The following is a 20635-nucleotide window of genomic DNA, read 5'->3' as shown; positions in this document are numbered from 1 at the left end:
CTATAGTTGACCAGACCAATGCAAGCTCAGAATGCTCTGCTACAGGTCAGTAAAAAAATAGCCCATATGAACATTTGGAAGAGATATACCTCTAAATTCATGTATCTCACATGTCTTTTGAGCTACTGCAGTTCTCTTTGCTCATAAAGCATAGTACTTTCTTTTATGTGGGCATACCATGCTGGGATATCTGGTGTTAGTGTCGTCCATGTCTTGCAATAGATTCTAAAGTTTTTTAGAGAGACCTTGAAAGTGTCTTTGTATCGTGTCTTATGACCTCCTTGTGAACATTTGCTATATGTGAGTTCTCTGTAAATCATTTTAAGGCAAATGTACATTTTGCATTGAAATTTCATGACCAGCTCATCAGAGTTGTGCTCTCTGTAGGAGGGTTTGAATTTTGGCAGTTCAGCTCAAGAAACGACCTCAATATCTGGTACCTTGTCTTTCCAGATGTTCTTCAGAACTTTCCTAAGACATGTCAAATGGAAATAATTCAGTTTCCTGGCATGGTATTGTTATACTGGCTGGGTTTCATAGGCATACAACAGTGAACTGATCATGATGGTTCTGTAGCCCTCCAGTTTGTAAGACAGCTTAATACTCTCCCACACTGTCCTCTGGAACCTCCCAAACACTGAGTTATCCCTGGCAATGCATGCCTGTATCAACCTCATAATTAATGTGGAAATAACTGGACAGCATGTTGCTAAGGTAAGTGAACTTATCCACAGTATTCAAATTTTCTCCATTTGCTGTAACCAGTAGTTCCACATATGGATTGTTTGGTGTTGGCTAGTGGAGAATCTTTGTTTGCCTAAGGTTGTCAGGCCAAAATTAGCACAAGCAACAGAGAATCAATCTACACTGTGTTGCATCTCAGTCTCAGAGGCTGTTTGGGGTACATAATCATCTGTAAACAAAAGGTCATATACCAAGTATCTCTCTACTTTAGTCTTTGTTTACAGTCTTTCATGTTAAATAATTTACCATCAATGAGGTAGGTTACTTTGACACCATTTGCAGGAGAAATGCCAGGAGCAAAACAGAGGTCTGTTCAAAATATTCATTGACATGATCAAGGTCTTTGACACTTCCTTCATGAGGGCTTGAGGAAGATCATGGCAAAATTTGGTTGCCCAGAGAAGTCTATCAGTATTTTATGTCAGTTTCATGATGTTGTGCTTCCATTAGTTCTGGATAATGGATATTACTCTTGAGGTTTCCTAATAACCAAGGCAGAGAAGCATGAGTGTGTGCTGGCTCCTGCTCTGACTTTGGAAAAATCGCCTTCATTTGCCAGTCTTGTTTCACTCAGGGCTGCTATTCAGATGCGATGCCTGCTGAGTTCTCTCACAATAGAAGCTATTTGTCTTTCAGGTCTATTGGATTTCAGGTTGTCCACAAGTGTGCACAAATTCCATGTACCAACAGAGAGTGGAATCATCTTTGCAAAAGATTTTGTACTTTGTTTGGTATTTTGACACAAAGTAGGATCCTTGACTTTCATGGCAAGTAGGACAGCATTAGGTTAGGAGAAACAGACAATTTTTAAGGTTACTTTTCTAACTTCTTCCTCATACAAAGATGTGAGCAGTGAAGTCCTTTAAAAGGCTGCTCAGATATCAAGGGGACTGCCAAATTCTGCTGCTGCTTCAGTCCAATGAGAAGATGACCCCATGCCCTGGGCACCTATGGGTAGGGTTATGACCATAGCTCCTAGTGTATCCACACCTGCTTCTTCATCACTTGTCCATTGTCACAGAATTTTAAGATAGGTAAAAAAGTGATAAAATGGTATGGGTGATGTGTTTTGATTTATACATAAATTGGCTCTAAGTGAAGCAGAGCTGTGTGAAGCACACTCAATCTCTCTTCCAGAGTCATCAAAGTCCAGTGGCAAGAAAAAAGTCAGGACAAGTGGTGATGATCAGGATTCAGTGGATGACCTTGGCTTCTTCAATGGCTAACCAAGCTCTAGGTATTCCCCAGTGTCTACTTCTGTCACCTTCATGATCCACTGGAACAAATTGTTCACTTACACCTAATCCATCAGGGAAGTCGTTCATCCATGGGTTAAATGTTCCTTCCCCCATATCACCAGTGGATCTGAGGCCCATTGCTTACTCTTAAACTGATTTATCCTATCTGCTGAAATTTATTTTACTGGAGTGGGACCGTTGTGTGTACTACAGCTTGTTGGAGTCACAAGTGAGAGTTGGGTGAAATGAGGTGGACACCAAAGGTAGAAAAAGGTCCTGCAGCCTAAACACATTCCTTTAACACATGCCATGGCAGCCTGTTGAAGCCTATAAATTCCCTTTCACAATAGCATTGTAAATACATAAAACAAAATACATAGGATTGAAAAGCAAAATAAATTTTACTGAAATAAATAGTTATTAAACTTTGTTTTAAAAGTCTATAGGTCCCAGGTTAAGAAGTCCTGTTATAAAGATATTAGTAGTTAAAAAAGTAGAATTATTGACAAATAATTTGCTTCTAATAATGCAAGGAAGATACAACTCTCTTTCCATAAACTTAATTCATATCAATTTATCTGAAAGAAAGGAGACCCTCCATAACCTTGTTTGTAACCTGAAGTCTCTGAATAACTATGAAGAGCATCTTTATTCTGTCCCTCCAGAAGAAGGGGGCAGAGCCTCAGTACAACTCCCTCCAATACAGGATGTGAGTATAGGACAAAATCATTAATGCTAACATGAGTATAAGTGCAAATATGACCAAGGAAAAACTTATGACTTCTAAGACCTTGGTGGGAACATTTGGTATCATCCCTTTTAAGGTGCTCATAGGGAAGAGGAAGTGTTGACTGATGGGTTGGGCAACACTGAGTAGATGGCAGTCCAGACTGAGTCTCAGTTTTGTGTTTGAACCTGGGGTACTCTGTATGCGAGAAGTGTATGACACCTGACAAACCTTGATACAGATGAACTTGAAATATAACGGTGTATCAGTAAGCACCCCAACATACACAGGGGGTTCTGTTATCATGGATTCTTGCATTTGCATTCATAAAAGGAAAGGCAAATTTTGAGGTGTTAACAATCACTTTAATCAAGCACATACATCAGTCCTCTAAACAAACACATATATATCATTCACCTAGTTCAAAGGAGTCAACACCCCGAACTTTAAAGAAAATACAGAGAAATTAAAAGTCAATAGACATGGCTTCCTTTGCCTGAATTCAGCAGACATTTCCAGCTGTCTGGCCATAGTTACCAGAGAGGGAAGCTTGACATCTGGGTTCTCAAAGCCAGGAGGCTTATTTGGTGGCTTCCCAGAGTCCTCCATCTGGCCAAACAAGCACTTCCAGTAACTAAGCCCCAAAATAAAACTGCACCTCAGAGTCTTTATACACTTTTTAGAACCAGAGGGCATCACATCCCTTGAGAACCAGTGCCTCATTAACAAAAGGCATGGATCTTTTTACAAATCTTCCTGGGCCTGACAATAGGTGGGAAAGATCCTCCTTAATCACATTCAAATAGAGTATTATACTTTTTGATTATACTAAAACAAAAACAGCAAAAGGTCCTATTTTGCTTGACCTTACAGATGGGAACAGATTATGGCATTAGAGCTGCCATCTTGATCTGGGATCTCACATGTTTTTTGGATTGGTTCCATTTAATATTATTTAATATTTGAAAATCCATGATCAGCTGTCACTGATGCTAACCTAAGTGCATGAAGTATGATTTTTAAGGAAGCTTTTTTTATTGCTTCTTATTTTAATGCTTCTATTATATTAAATTCCTCCTCTGATATTTCTTATGCTAGATTTTCTCTAAAGATCAGAGTTATTTTGAGGCCATTTGAGTGGTGAAAATTCCCCTGACAGATTTTGTCAAAACTTAGCAGCAAGGCATTGATGTGGCAGAAACAGCATCTATTGTACAAAACATGAAATAGCTTACTTTTTAAAAGATGAGTAGGTTGTCTTCAGAACTGGGTTATTTAGAGTACTATGGAGTATAAAAAGCTCAAGATTTGACACTCCAGAAATTTAGTGGAATTCCAATTTTCCTGAGGTATGCTTTTCAAGACTGGCATTACTGTTGACATAGTGAATGTGGAGGCAGAATAGAATAGTGTTTTACATGAATTAACAATGACGAATTGTGTCTTATTAAATCTTATTTTTATTTTTATTGCATTTGTGTTTGTGTTCCAATCTCAAATCCAAACCACTAAACTGGTCTGAATCATGTCAGAATAATAGAAAACTGCATTGTACTGAAGTCACTAAATAATGATATTAATAAGCACATCACACACAAATGCATATATATATATATACATATGTACATAAACTACACACATGATGTATATTAGCTAAATGAAATGATATTTAAATTCCTAAGAAACTAACCAAAGTCCAAAATGATGTGGTAACACAATAACAACTGGACATTTTAATCCTTCTCTTTTATAGGAGGAAAAATTTAATGGAATCACTAATAGCTGACATTTATATACTGCTATAAAGTTTGCAAGGAACATCCTATTTATCAAAGGTTATTAAAAAAGCAACACTAGTGTTGAACAGACTCTGAAAAATAAGATTTGAAAGACTTGTGCAATGTTTGAAGAGCAATATTAAATAATTGTTTGTTTGTTTTGGCAAATCACAATACATTTTCAAAAATCAATCATATTTTAGGATAAAAGAATATCTATACATAAAAGCGAAGAGAACATTAAATTGATTCATTGTAGATAAAAGTGAAATAATATTTTAAAAAATTGTTCAAGTAATTCACACACTCCTGTTAGGAGGAAAGTATAGGAAAATGAATCTCTAGAGGACATCTGTGGTTTATTTAGGTTTTCCTTTATTTTTCTGGTATAGGTATAATAAAAAAATTACTTATTTCGTGAGGAAAAAATTTTTCTGACTATGTCCTTAAAGGCTTGTTTCACTTGCTGGTTACTAAGGGTATAAATGAAAGGATTCAGCATGGAGGCAACAGAAGTGTTCAGCACTGCTACCCTTTTGGTCATAGTCACTCCTTCCTTTGCTGAAGGTTTGACATACATGAAGATGCAGCTTCCATAAGAGATGGAGACAACAATTATGTGGGAGGAACATGTAGAAAAGGCCTTTTTCCTTTGCTGGGCAGAGGGAATTCTCAGAATGGTTCTGAGGATGTGTGCGTAAGAGAGAATCACTAATGCCAACGTGGATATGAGTGTAAATACAGACAAGAAAAAACTCATGACCTCTAAGACCTTGGTATCTGTGCAAGAGATTATCAGAATTGGAGAAGAATCACAGGTGAAATGATCAATGACAATGGAATCACAGAAATCCAACTGGAGGCCCATGATGACTGGTGGAAAGATAATGAGAAAACCTGTCAGCCAAGAGCTGACTACAAGCTGGCCACAAACTTTGGGGCTCATTATGGCTGTGTAGTGCAGGGGTTTGCAGATAGCCACATAGCGGTCATAGGACATGGCTGCTAGTAGAAAAAATTCTGTTGCATCCAGGAGGATAAAAAAGAATTCTTGGGCCATACAAGAATTATAAGAAATTGCTTTTTCTTTAGTTACTATACTGACCAGATATCTCGGAATGCAAACAGATGTAAATGAGATTTCTAAGAAGGAGAAATTCCTGAGGTACATGGGAGTCTTGAGGTGAGAGTCCAGCAGTGTGAGGGTGATGATGGTCAGGTTATCAGTTGCACTCAATATATAGGTGAGAAACAAAAAGAAGAAAATCAAGATCTGTAGTTCTGGGTCATCTGTCAGACCCAGGAGGATGAATTCTTTCACTGATATCTGATTTTTCATGTCTGATACTTGACTTCTGCCAGATATGCAGGTGAAAACAGGAGAAAAATAACTCAGAGACTAAGTCAAGCATTTCTATTGAGAACTTCCATTGTGTGGAAAACACAGGGCAAAGTGAAAGGAGATGGTCAGCAAGAGATAACTAAAGTGTTGACTATGAAATCCAGAAAAAGATTATGTGTCCTTCTGTCTATCTGGCTTCCTCAAGTCCCAACTAAAATCCCATCTTCTACAGTAAGGCTCTTGAATCCATCGCCTTATCTCTTTCATTTATTTATTTATTTGTTCTGTTTGCACATATTTGTTTGCATGTTTTCTCCCTCATTAGACTTTACATTCCTCAAGGGCAGGAACTGTCTTTTCCCTCTTTATGTATTTCTACCTCTTAACACAGTACCTGGAACATAGTACTTAATAAATGGTGATCAATTGATTGTCCTGTAAGTTGATTCTGCATTGAGATATATTCCAAAATAACCTTATTGAACCACACACCCCAAATTAAAAAAAATAGTGTGGTTGTACTGTGATGATTTCTCATTTATCCTCTATGCAACTTTTTATACAGAATAGTTTGTATATTCTCCACCCCTTTCCCCCCCCTCCCTTATACTGTGAACTCCTTAAAAGCAGGGGTTTTCTTTTGACTTTCTTTGTATTTTCAGATCTTAGCACAGTGTATGGCACATAAGAGTCTCTTTTTGGTTATTAATTAATTTACTTTTAGTTTTCAGCATTCTTTTCCACAAGATTTTGAATTCCAAATTTTCTCCCTATCTCTCCCCTCCCCTTACCCCAATATTTGTGTGTAAGTGTGTGTGTGTGTGTGTGTGTTAATCTAAGTGAAGGCACAACTCCCCCCACCAAGTCTACTTCATCTAATGTTGTTAATGGACTTCATGAAATTTTTTTTATTTCTACTAAGCTTCATCTTTTTTATGACAATAAAGGCAGGCAACTGAGACCCTTTTTGATTCTCAATTCTTTCTTGCCCATCCCACCCATATTTGGTTCCTTTTCAAATGGTACAAGCACATTTTCTTCTTATTCACCAAAGCACTTGCTTCAAATGTTGTGTTAAAGAGACCAAGGATATACTCCTATGTCATATAGTACAAAACTACCCTTCAAAGTGACATGAATCTATTAATTCAAATTCTTTGAGTCAAGTTGGTCAACTAGCTCTGTACCCATCTGAATGATGTGTCATATTTTTCTGTCTTGTTCCCAAGTATATTGTGAGTGAATATGTTGAATGTTTTCCTAAAATTCATATACACTATGGCTATTGCATTCTCTTGTACTACTAGTCAAGTAACACTGTTAGGATTAGGTGAAGTTAGTCTGGTATGACTTATTCTATAATTAAATGATATAATGCAGTGATCATCACTTCCTTTCCTAATTGCTAGGAAGATCACTTGCTCATTTGTTTAGCAAAAATTTTTAGACACTATGTTTCTATTACTGTACTTGAAATAGTACTTGAAATGAACGCACAAAAATCTTCTAGCCCCAAAGAATTTGCATTTTCTTCTAGTATTTTACTATGATTATTGTCAAGTTTACCAGTTTTCTTTTGAAAGGTACACATTTTCATAATTGAGATAATATATGAGTACGCATCCCTCTGTTCCTCTCTGCAAATTCACAAGGATTCTGGAAAGAGCTAGAATCTTTATAAAACAATGTCTCAGCAATCCTATCCACAGGTTTTATTAATGATATAGAAAGATACATTGAATTGACATTGTAAAGAGGATTAAATGTTAGTAATTTGCATTTGATCCTAGAAATAATACAGAGACAATTGAGTTTGTTCATCAGGGGAATGACTGGTTCAGACCTTGCACTTAAGGAGAATAATTTTGGCAGTTTTGAGAAGGATGGTTTGAGGAAAAAGAATAGATCTTATGAAAGGAAGTGGGGTACTATTTTAATAGCAAATGATGAAGGCCTGAACAAGGCTGGTGGGCATCTTAGTGCAGGTGGCAAGGCAAATGTGAGAGACGTTCTGCTTCTTATGGGGAGCTTCTCAACAATTGTTATAGTGATAGACTCAATTAATTATAGAAATTATTAATATGAAGTAAAATTGTGTAACATTAAGATGGGATATTTATTGATAATATTTAGTGATTGTCTTAGCAAAATAATAAAGATCAAGTTTCTCTGAATTATGCCTATATTCTATTGAATATTTCAACCATACTTTCACCACCTTCCAAATGCTATGAACTTCTATAGGGAAGGGCCAAATGTTAAAGGGAATAAGAAAGGATTTTAAAATTAAAGACTAAACTGAAACACACACACACACACACACACACACACACACAATTTGGCAGGGGGTAGGAGAAGAAGGGGAGAGTTCCATAGGAGTTATTCTTTGTCTCTCATTCTAGGATTTTTTATTTTATGACAGTAGATCCATCAGCCATGGCGAAATATGTTGAGGAGGAAATATTCAGAAGGGAACCCTGTAACATACAGAGAGGTAGAAAGACAAAGTGTAACAAAGAAGATAAATAGAGAATATACTCACTTTTCTGATTAGCTTTCATGGACTCAGCAGTAAGTTAAAACCCAAAGATCATGCATATTTACTTGAATTGAGAGGAAATGTTTGGGTTCATCTAGCGGAGAGTTCCATGTTCAAGCCTAACATTTTATATTGTCTCATCTCTCACCCAAATATACACACACATATACATAAAGTTTGGAATATAAAGGATTTCCCCAGCTCTCCTTGCTCTAAACAATTAAGTGAGCATTTTTAGACCCTTCATCTCAACTCTATGTCAAATGCTTGATATTAGATGCTGGAAATCTGATCTACATAACCATGAAAACATTTTAATGAAGTCTAAAAAGGTAAAAGAAAATACTGTCACAAATGCAAGATAATCTTTGAAATTTCTCTGGTACGTCATTTATATGACTGTATTTACAGAATCATAGCTTCTCCCCAACAAGACTGCATACAGTTTATGTGTCTTTGTTTTGTCTCAGAGGGAGTTGTAAGAAAAACAGAACAAGAAAAATCCTCAGGGACAGATAAGAAGATTATACTAATAATTCTACATCATAATCTAGTTTGACAGCAAACTTTAATTGAGTGTCTATAAGAGTTGTATTCCTGCAGGTTACTTGTGGAAGATGAAACAAGAGCATGAGACATTGTTCAGTTATAAGCAGCAAAGGCCATCTTGGATAAATCAATGAGAATTGACTTATTTTGGTTGTTAACCTGCCTATATGAACCTTAGTTAAAATTGGGGAAAGGAAAGGGTCATCTGGGTCATCTTCAATTCAAAAGATCAAGGTATTTTAACCATCCATCAATTAATCTACTTATTTAAGAATATTTATTGATCCTTTGCAATATGAATAGTGATACGGCAGGTGTCAAGTAAAATAAAACCAAATAAAATTCAATTGAATAAACATGTTAACCAATTATTATATGAAATTTGTTGTGCTAGAAACTAGAGAAACAAAGTAAAAAATGAAACAATCTCTGATTTCAATGGGCATATAAACTAGTGAGGCAAGGGGAGGTCACAATATGCATACCTAAAAGGAAACATAAAGTAAATTTGGGAGAGAATGGACATTAACAATTGGGGTTCTCCACAAATACCTCCAGTGGATTATAGCATCTGAGCTGAGCACTAGGAAACTTAAGGATTAGCAAATGCTGGAATAAAGGAAAGAATATTGGGAAAAGGAAGGGGAGCATAGCTGGTGCAAAAGCCTAGATATGAAAGAAATCATGTTAAATTCAGGAAACAGGTAGAATGGGTTCTCCTATTTTACCTCAGGCTTGCATTTATTGGAACTCATAAAAGGTTATTTAATGTTCCCCTTTAGACAGTGAAAACCTGGGGTAACATATGGTCTTTTTGGTTCAACAAGACTATAGAAAATCTCTACTTCAAAATCCATCTGGAACAAATTGCCTAAATGATTTCATTTTACATGGAAACTGACATCCAGGCTCTGACCTTTGGCCTCAACTTCTATCGGACTATTATTTTTTGTGTTCAAATAACTGTTGACTAACAATATGCAATAAAAACTGGGGTGTTATCAAAGAAAGAAGATTCCATCTTCTTGATGGGCAATTAGGATTTCTACTCTTAGGCCAGTCCTTTACTGGGTCCTTAGATCAGTTCCTGGTACTGCCAGTTCAATAGCAGAATATTTGAAATCAAGACAAACAATTCTGTCAATCAGACAAAGCAGAAAACTATACCAAGACAAACTATCACCATTGAACAGTATTCCTCCCTCCCTGACATTCCTACAGGAAACTAGGATAGGTTCTCTGGGAAATCATCCAACCAACAGTCCTTCCATCTAATTTGACTATTGACACTACAGACTTTTAATTATTATTCAATGCATTTCTACTTTAGAATTAAAGGAAGACCACTCAAGTCCTCTTTAGGTAAACTATCTTCCATCATTCTCTGCATAAGTTCTACTGGATATTTCTCTAGGATTCCCAAGCCCTCCTACCCTTACAAGTGATACACAAGAAGAATAGTAAGGTAGATGGAACTTCATCTGCATTTATTTAACCAATTCTGGTCAGATTGAAGAATCTTTCTTACATGATTTATGTTTTTGTGGTTATCAAACAATAGGCCATTGAGTTCAATTATTTCTGACTCCTATTTGTCTAACCTTTTCCATTGACTTACATATATTTAAACTGTACAAATAGTTTTGAAAATTGTTGATGTACAATATAGTTTCACATTTAGATAATGATTCCATTTTCATTCATCTTTTTAAAAAATGTCCTTGACATTTTAGATACTTTGTTCTCCCAAAGGAATTTTGCTATTATTTTTTCTGCTTCTTTTATTAATATAGCATTAAATATGTAAACTCATTTTCTGAAATTATCATTTTCCCTCACTTGAAATGATACAGCCATGAATAATTAATCTCTCTTCAAATGTTTAAATTGTTCTTTATTTCTTTAAGAACTGTTTTGTAACAGTATCTGCACAGAATTTGAGTGTGCTGGGAAAGATTGACTCTTCCTGATAATATTTGAACTTTAATAGTTATCTTTAATGGAATTTCTCTTCCAATTTTTTACTCTTGAATTTTGTTATTCTTACATAGAAATGCTACTGAGTGATGTGGGGTTATTGTGTGAATTGCCATTTTCTTATTTAAGTTAAATTTAATGCATATCATTAATAAACATTTATTTTCTCTACCTCCCACCTTCTTGTCCCACTTAAAAGAAAATAAAAACACTTGTAACAAATATCTATAGTCCTGCAAAACAGTCTCGCATTGACCATGTAAAATATGTATCTCATTCTGCATCTTTAGACCACTATTCCTTTTTCAGGAGGTTTGTATCATTTAAACAATTGAATTTTATTTTAAGCTCAGAATTCTCTCCCTTTCATTCTCCCCCAGTTGAGAAAATAAGAAAAACAAAACCTGTTACAAACAGGTATATATTCAAGCAAAACAAATTCCTTCATTAGTCATATCATATATATGTATATATATATATATAAATATACAGAGGTATACCCAATATGCAAATGCATATAATATACATACACATACATACACACACACACACACACACATATATATCATACACATATGAACAATATTGCAAAGAACAATTTTGAAAGTTTAGGTACACTGCTATATCTTTGCATATGCGTATACATTTACCAGTGTATATACATGTGTATATCCTTATTTGTATCTGTATATGACAAACTCTAAATGGCTACGATTTAGACAGAAAACATCTTAAACAAATTAGAAGAGTATGGAAGAAATTACCTGTTAAATTCCTATTGGGCGAAATGCATTTCTATACCTGTATACTTACATGCATTCTTTCCACCTTTACCAGGTCAGATGACAATGGGGTTCAAATTTCACCCACTCCTTCCCCCATCCTTTCTCCTTATTGTATAGACCTCTCATTACACACCACAATTATGTGAGATGATTTCTCTCATAAACTGTCTCCCTTTTTCTCCTTCTAAGATTGTTCTTCCTCTCCCTTTTCATTCTTTAAGATCATCAGAACATAACAGAATTATTTCCAGACCTTCTAATTATACTCTCTTTGTGATCTATGATGGTAACAGAGTTTTTAGGGGATATGTCTCTATTCTCACCATTTAAGAATGTAGACAGTTTAACCTTGTTTAGTACCTTTGGATTGGCTTTTCTTGTTTGCATTTTTATGCTTCTCTTGACCCTTGTGTTTGTATGTAAAATTGTTTACTTAACTCCGATTTTTTTTTTAATCAAGGAACATTTCGAAGTGTTAAAGACCTATTTTCCCGCTATCGGATTATACTAAATTTTGTTGAGTAAGTACTGGTTGTAGCCTAAATACTTTTCCAAGCTCTCTGTTTTAGATCTGCTTGGCATTTTACTTGGCATTAGTTCAAAATGAAGTGCAACTGGTTCCAGTACTCATACCCCTTGCTCATTTTTTCAGGGGAAGGTAGAGGATGGACCATTTGGGGGATTGCATCTTTACAGCCCTGAGTGTCAAAAGCTGGTTCTCACTTAGAAAACAGTATTTTTCCTCTGCATTACCCTCCCCAACCCTAATTCTTCCTCATATAGTTGGGCAGGGGACTTGTGGAAGATGGGGGGCACAAATCTCACTCAATTGTTTCATCAGAGTCTCTCTGGTGATGGTAGTGATAATGATGGAGTCTACTCAGTAGACCCAGGACAGAAACCTGCAATTTAGCTTATGCCTCTGCCCATAGAATCATGGAGGTTGGAGCAAAAGTGTTGAATATTTAAGTTTGAGTTCTCAGTGTTAATACAAATGTATTTTACTTCATCCAGATTTTTCTCTTCTTTGTCCGTGGGTTTCGGTTGTACTTGCTCATCCTCCGGTACATTGTTCTTTTTTTTCTTCTTATTATTCCAAGTGTTAAATAGTAAATGGTAGACTGGAAGAAGTGACTAATTGACTACTTTTATCATGAACTTCAAGCTTTATACTCAAACTACCTGCTAAAATAATACCACTCTATAAAGAGGGTTAAACCAAAGAGATGTAATCTAAAGGGCTTGGGGATTCTTATGAAGGTGAGGTCCAGCAAAATTGACTATAAATATTTAGCACAAAGCTGGAAGTGCTGATGGCTAGATGAACAAGAATCGAAGCTAAGTAGTTGAAAAGGGACCACTGGATAAGTTCTTGGTCAGATAAAAAGGTGGTGGAACATGAGAAATAACAATAAAGACAAATAATAAAAAATAACTTGTGCCCAGGGAATGAACCCAATTCTTTCCAGTTAAGAATAAAAAGATGTTCTACCTTTTTTTCTGGCAAGTTTGCTTCTTATTAGAGCCAACAACCTGAGCAGGGAAGCTTGAATATGGGAAATGTGATGCAATAGATGGAAAGAGAGGCAAACATGTGCTTGACAATTTGTCATTCAAATATGTGAAATCAAGAGTTTGGACAGACTGAAGATAGACCAAGCAGGTAAAGAAGAGCAGAACCATACCTAGAATGGAGATTTGCTGCTGAGTGTCATGTTTAAATAATCTGACTCAGAAGAAAGAATTATGGAGTTTGGATGCAGATTGAAGCATACTATTTGCTCTCTCTCTCTTTTTTTGTTTTGCTTCCTCCTTCTTGTAGTCCATTGCATTGGTTCTAATTCTTCTTTGAAACATGCCTAATGTGAAAATATGTTTAATGTGAGTGTGTGTGTGTGTGTGTGTGTGTGTGTGGAGAAAGAGACTATATCAGATTGCATGCTCTCTTGGGGAGGCGGGTACAGGGTTGGGGAGGAAGGGGGAGAAAAATTGGAATTCAAAAGCTTGTGGAACCAAATGTTGTAAACTAAAAATAAATAAATAAAATAATCCAACGCATTTCTCACAGGGAGCTTTAAATTGGATGAAGTAGTCTCTCCTAGCCATAAAGGCTTCCAGTTCATCTAGTAGGAAGGAAGGTTGAAGTTTTATATCTCTTAACATAATAATTGCAAGATCTCTGACACAGTAGTCTTCAAATCTGTCTAAAGAGTAGTGCCACACATTTAGGGAGGAGAAGTACACCACTGGAACCTGAATGGGAAGGGATTCTCCTGAGTTCTTCAGATCATTCCTATACTTTTTAGATGTCAGTTATCTGTTCTTTCACTGTTGTCATCACTCTCAGATTCCATCCATTTAACCCAAGTGATTAAGCCCCACCACATCCAGGAGAGCATTCTTAAAATATAATTTGAAGTATAAAGCTAAAACCAGCAATTGGAAAAAAAACTCCTTGATTTTCTTTTTCTGTTTCTTTCTTTTTTCTTTCCTTCTTCTTTCTTTCTTTTTTCCTTCCTTCCTTCCTTCCTTCCTTTCTTTCCTTGAGAAGGACAGCTAAATTTCTAAGTACTTAGACACCTAGGAAGAAGACTGAAAATTCATTTGCAGATATCTCTAATAATCTATTGCATGTTTATATTGAGGCACTAAATTAACAAAAATAACATGGTAGAGATGTCACAATTGTTCACAGTCATTCCATGTTGGTTGTTCTGTGTATCAACCTTTCATACATATGAAGTTATTTGACTATATGGAAACAGGGATTTTGAATCCTAGGAACAATTATGTTATGAATATGAATTGAAGAGAAAAGAGTTTCCTTATGTCAATTGGGCAAGTCTACATAGGCGATATGAAATTGAAGAAAATTGAGTATCAATTTATACTTAATAATCGTAAAGCAGTTTACTTCCTGTAGAGAATGTACTATTTAACAAGTATTTATTAAATATTTTTCATGTTCTGAGTGTTACGGAGGTTTCACAGAAGACATATTCTCTACTTCCAGTCTATAAAGCTAGCAAACCTTACAATAATAGTAAGCAGAAGGGGGAGAGGCTCAAGGAGACTTTAAATGAGATAGATTGAATTAATGAAGGAGTGAGAATAGAAGGAAAGTATTTAAAATATATGGGCTTTTACAGAATATTTGGAATCATGGCTATTTAAAAGACTTTTATTATGTCTTTATGATTCAACAAATACAAATGCAATGAATAAAAAGTTATTAAGTGTCTGTTCTACCCAAAATAGTATGCTATTCTGCCCAAAATGATGTACCCAAAATAGGCACTGAGGGAAGGGTAGAATAGGTAGATTTTATATGACACATGGTCCCTCCTTCCATGGAGATTATTGGTGTATAGGAAGCTATGACCAAAAATAAATCAAATCCAAAACTATATAGTACTCAAAAACAGAAGAGAGATAACAATGTTTCTTACATCTGGGAAGGAAAAGGTTCTTAATATTTGGGGAGTGAGGCAAGGATTTGGGGGATATGTTTACCAATTATGCTTTAAAAAAACAGGGAAGGAACTCCACAAAGTTGAGATGGGTGAAGGAAAGAAAAGGAGATCCTAATATCCCAACTATACAGTATAGTATCAGCAAAGGGAGAGGAAAGAAAGTGCTAGGTGTTTGTAGGGAATAGGACAGTTGAACAGAAGTGTAGACTACTAAGAGATTAGACTAGAAAGATAAAGAGGTAGCAGCTTGTGGATGGCCTTAAATGTGAAGCCAAAATGTATGAGCTTATTCAGTAGCCAACTCGAAACCAACTAGACTGTGAGCAGAAGAGTAACATCATCATGACTATGCACATAGAAGACTGGTTGAGTTCCATACAAAATCAGTATATAAAACATTTTCATTTAACTAAGAAAAACATTTTTCTGGTTACAGACTTAAAGATCTTTTTTACTTGTTTGTTCCTTAGACTATAGATGAAAGGATTTAGAAAGGGGGCCACTGAAGTGGTGAGGATGGCTACCGCTTTGTTAAAGACTACTCTTTCCTTGGCTGAGGGCCTAATACACATGAAGATACAACTGCCATAACAGATGGAGACAACAATAATGTGAGAGGAACATGTTGAAAAGGCCTTTCTCTTTTGCTCTCTGGAAGGGATTCTCAGAATTGTCCTAAAGATGTTTGCATAGGAGAGAAGTACTAGAGTCAAAGTGACAAGGAGTGTCAGTAAGGCTAAGAAAAAACTCCACAGCTCAATGAACTCAGTGTTAGTGCAGGACAGCTGAAGAACAGGAGAATAGTCACAGGAAAAGTGATCAATGACATTGGCATCACAGAAATCCAATTGGAGGCCCATGGTAAGACCTGGCAAGATTGTCAGTAAGCCAGCAAGCCAAGAGCCAAGGATGAGTTTGGTGTATACTCGGCTTTTTATGATATTCGCGTAATGCAGGGACTTGCAGATGACCACATAGCGATCATAAGACTTGACAACTAAAAGGTAAAACTCTGATGACCCCAAGAGTACGACAAAAAACAACTGGCTCACACAAGCATTATAGGAAATTCTTTTGTTCATGGTCACAATGCTGATCAGGAATCTGGGAATACATACTGATGTCAAGGATATTTCTAAAAAGGAGAAATTGCGAAGGAAGCAGTACATGGGTGTTTTGAGGTGGGAATCCAGAAGGGTTAGAAGGATGATGCTGAGGTTTCCTCCAATGCTTAGTATGTATGTTAGGAAGAGAAAGAGAAAAACTGCAATCTGTAAGTCTGGATTATCCATCAGGCCCAGAAGAATGAAAGTAGTCACTGTTGTATAGTTCCTCATAGCTACCTTCTGATTTCTGCCAAAACTGGACAAATGAATAAAACAAATCAGCATAAGAATGAAAGGAGTGAACAGAACTCCTGTGAGGGTGCTAGTGGTGGAGAATCTATTTAGTTCAGTCAAGTGTTTCTACCTTTTAACCCTGACTGATTTTTTAAAAATACCTCTTATGTCATTTTAAATTTCTTCTACCACATGCACTAATCAAATAAAAAGCTTCTCTGTCTCTCCTCTCCCCGCTCATTTTCTCCTTCTACTTTCTTCTTCTTTTTCCTCCTCCTCCTCCTCCTCCTCCTCCTCTTTCTTCTTCTTCTTCTTCTTCTTCTTCTTCTTCTTCTTCTTCTTCTTCTCCTTCTCCTTCTTCTTCTTCTTCTGTTTGTTCTTTCTCAAACACATGCAGGAGAACTAGGAATTCTTTTTAGGGCATCTATTCATTACAAGAACATACCTGGATCTCCTGTCAAATGTTCCTGTTTCTCTAATTCAGTCATTTCTTATTGTAGGCAAAAGCACAACGGGGTCTGCTGATAAACCTCCCTCTGGCACACATCTAAACGTCATTTTCTCCTGTCCATATCTTTTGAGAGACAGCATAGCCTAATGGTTAGAGAGCTAGCCTTCAAGCAAAAAGGACCTGTCTAGCACATGCAAGCAGTGTGAAACTGAGAAAATCATTTAATGTTTGCTTGTGCTAGGCTGTTCTTAAAGATCTGAAAGGCAGACCTCCATGGATAAAGGTAATTTCCTTATTCCAATGAAATAGTACGTATCCACTATGTCTTTTATGATTTCGGGAAAACCATCTTCTCTTATGTGATTAATGGTTTCCCTGTAACTTTAGTTAAGAGGATTATATTGAAAACCAGTAAGAAAAATCCCCAATCTGTCATTTTCAGATCAAACTTTTTATTCAAGCTAATTTGGCTTTTCCATGTTTTGTTAGCTTTTAATATCCTTGGTCTAGAAGTATAATTTTAAAGATAAAAAGGAAAAAACTATTTACAGGCTTTTATTTACATATTTTGGACACCTCCTTATACTTGACTATTCCTTGCTATTCTGTTTAAAAACAATACCACCACCATCATATTGGTCAACTAGTATTTATTAAGAAGCTACTAAGCACTGAAAACCATTATTAAAAATTCACTCTTTTTTACTGTTGCTGCTGCTGCTGCTAGTACTATTACCACTACTACTATTATTAACTGACATAAATATAGTGTATTATAATTTTCAAAACATTTTACTTACATTATTTCATTTGAGCCACAAAACATCCCAGTGAGGTGAATACTACAGCTCTTATGGTCTCCACTGTATAGAAGAAAAACCAAAGGTCTCAGAGATTAGTTGAGTGGCTCATAATCATGTAGCCAGTGCAGTGAGTAAGCTTTTGTTCCCTTAGATTGCTAATTTGATTCCTTATTGGCTGCAAATAATTTTCCATGTAGGATTTTAGATTTTTTTTGGTGTGGGGGGGAGGGGTGGCGGTGTGTGAAATGTTAATATGCTGAATAGGCAGTTGTGTAGAGCACTTTCCTAAAATAGAGACAATTTTTCTTCCCTCCCACACAGGCAGGCACTGTCAGCTCTAAAGGTACGGACCATTGAAACAAACCTGTCCCCACTATGTTTTATATAGCAGAATGTTCATAGTCAAGGAATAGTGATTCAACTAAAGGTCTAGAGGTCTATCCTATAGGAACATGTCATACAGTATCCATGATGTTGCTTGCACCTGAATTCAGGGTTTAAAAGTAATATCTTAGGTGTCATCACTGCATACTTCAAAATGACTTCCTCAATAATTGCCATGATTCCTGATTTTGAACAATGTTGAAATTCACATTCCTTTTCAGTAATCATAGAAAAATAAAATAACAGGACAAAGGGAAAATAATCAAGCAACTATTTTCTTCTTTAGTCTAGGCTGAAAGACAAAAATGGTCAATATACTCACTTTGCTTTAATTTTTTTTTAATAGGAAGGTGAATTTAAATCTTGTTATTTGAAAAATTTCCAGTAAGAAGGTAGTGTGAATTCTTCACTTCTCTAAAATATCCAGTGCTTTCTCATCAATTCTTTATCCCTTTGCCCTCACAAAAGAATACCCTCATGTAAACACCCAGGACTTGGATAGCAGGAGGCACTTTGGGATCTAGTCTTGCCGCAAAACTTCAAAGGGTATTAGCTAATACTTATTTCTTTATCAAAGATAAAGAGGCACCAAATCTGAAGTCATTATCACCTGAATCCATGCAAGTATTTTCTTGTAATAGGTGGAAAATATTCTAATCAGCATGGAGTTTCTGGAATTCTTGTTTATGATGTGTCTAGGAATATAATAGCTATGTGTTGTGATTATCAACAGTTATTATCAAACTGCATTTTTCAGTAGATGTGAAACTTTTATTCAGAAGAGAAACATGTCTCTGGAGAGCCATTTAGAGAAGATGTTAATTAAACTGCAGCATCATTAGCTTTTCGAAACAAATTAAATAGAGTTTAAGCAGGGTGTCCAAAGAGAAGACCAGGAGCCTTGTAGATTATACAAGCTGAAGAGCAACAGTATTCCAATCTCTTGCAGTATTTCTTCACATCCTTTGACCACTTCCATATTAGAGAACAAACAATTCCCAAAAGAATAATTATAAACTATCAAGAACCAGATTTCAAAGCAACTCAAAATCATTAATGATAAGAGAAACATAAAGCAAAATGTCCCTGAAGTTTCACTTCATAGTCAACAAACTGGTAAAGATGAAAAAGTTGAGAATAGTCAGTTTTGGAAGAGTTATGGGAAGATAGTCATACTAATGAATTATTGGTGGAGTTATGAATGATTACAGTCATTTGGAATTATACATATAAAATGACTGAATTTCCCATACTCATTGGCCCAGAGACTTCAATACTAGGGTTATACTCACAAAACATCGTTGATACAAAGAAAGTCTCCATATATAGCAATATATTTATAACCGTCCTTTTTGTAATAGTAAAGAACTGAAAACAAAGAAGATGCCCAAAGACTAGAGAATTCTAAACTAATTACAATTCATGAAATTTAGAAACATTATTCTGGTAGAAGAAATTGCAAATATGATGAATATAAAGAAGTATAGAAAGATTTATATGATCTAAGCAAGAGTGAAGTAAGAATATTGAAGAAAGCAATATACACAATAAACAGATTATGGAAATGGAAAGAATAATCATCATAAAACAGCCAAAAGTGGGTGTTTCCTAAAAACAAAGAACAATCATGGCTCCAAAGAATGGATGCAAGAAGACAATCCCATCCCAACTCTTGTAGAAATGGAAGGTCCATGGATAGATCATATTGCTTAAATTTTTTCATTGTGTCAATTATTTTGCTGATTTTTCCCCCTTTTCTTTATAAAATGTTCTTGTGTGGCATGACTTTCTTGAAGGAATTAGGAGAGATAATGAGAGAAATTCTAGTGGTATGAAAACTAAAAGTAACAATAAAAATTTATTTAAATACAAAGAATGGATAGATGGTGCAGGCAGTCCAACATGGCCTTGGGATAACGACCTAATAAAAAATAAATAAATAGAAACTAGATATAAAGTAGTTAGCATGAAAGAAGATTAGTGACTTGATCAGTGGTATGGTCTGTGTGCAATTAAAAAGGCAATATGCAAAGGTTGAGCTAATCAGAATTTGTAGATTAGGGAAAAATAAAACCAGTTAGGGAGTCAGGAACATAGATGAGACAGTATGAAGTTTGTCTTTTATATCTTGACATCTTGATTTCAGCAATCCCTTCTTTCATAGAAAGGTAATTCATTAAGAAATAGAGTACTTGAAAACATTTCATTTATGTATTTCTTAGGATTTCATTTCTATATTTCTGAGGTATCATGAGGTCCATAGAGGCAATGATTAGAGACAACACTATATTGAAAGACACCTCTTCCTTTGGTGTATCATGATCCACATGAAAATGGAGGTGTCATAGGTTTTGTCTTCATCCACAAACTTGGAAAATGTTTTCTTTTCTCTTTCGCATCAGCAAAAGTTTCTAAGAACTGTGTGGTTAATATATATTTCATGGTGCATCACTAGTGCCAAAAAGTACATGAGTATTCACAGGTGAAAGAGAAGCCATATGAACT

At 35.6% G+C, this 20635-nt stretch overlaps 2 protein-coding genes across 2 annotated transcripts; both read right to left on the bottom strand.

Moving 5' to 3' along the window:
• Nucleotides 1–4893: 4893 nt before the first annotated feature.
• On the bottom strand, nt 4894–5829 carry LOC140531407 (olfactory receptor 6C76-like). The gene has a single exon (XM_072650362.1). The coding sequence runs from the start codon at nt 5824–5826 to the stop codon at nt 4894–4896; it is 933 nt and encodes a 310-aa protein (XP_072506463.1). The 5' UTR covers nt 5827–5829.
• A 9724-nt stretch (nt 5830–15553) lies between these two features.
• LOC140531406 (olfactory receptor 6C74-like) lies at nt 15554–16489 on the bottom strand. Its single transcript, XM_072650361.1, has one exon. It carries the CDS (start codon nt 16487–16489, stop codon nt 15554–15556), a length of 936 nt encoding a protein of 311 aa, XP_072506462.1.
• Between the last annotated feature and the right edge of the window lie 4146 nt (nt 16490–20635).

This window comes from Notamacropus eugenii, chromosome 3, assembly GCF_028372415.1.
Source record: "Notamacropus eugenii isolate mMacEug1 chromosome 3, mMacEug1.pri_v2, whole genome shotgun sequence".
Lineage (NCBI taxonomy): Eukaryota > Metazoa > Chordata > Mammalia > Diprotodontia > Macropodidae > Notamacropus > Notamacropus eugenii.
Note: the sequence above shows the minus strand (reverse complement) of the source record. Positions and strands in the feature narration are given on the sequence as shown.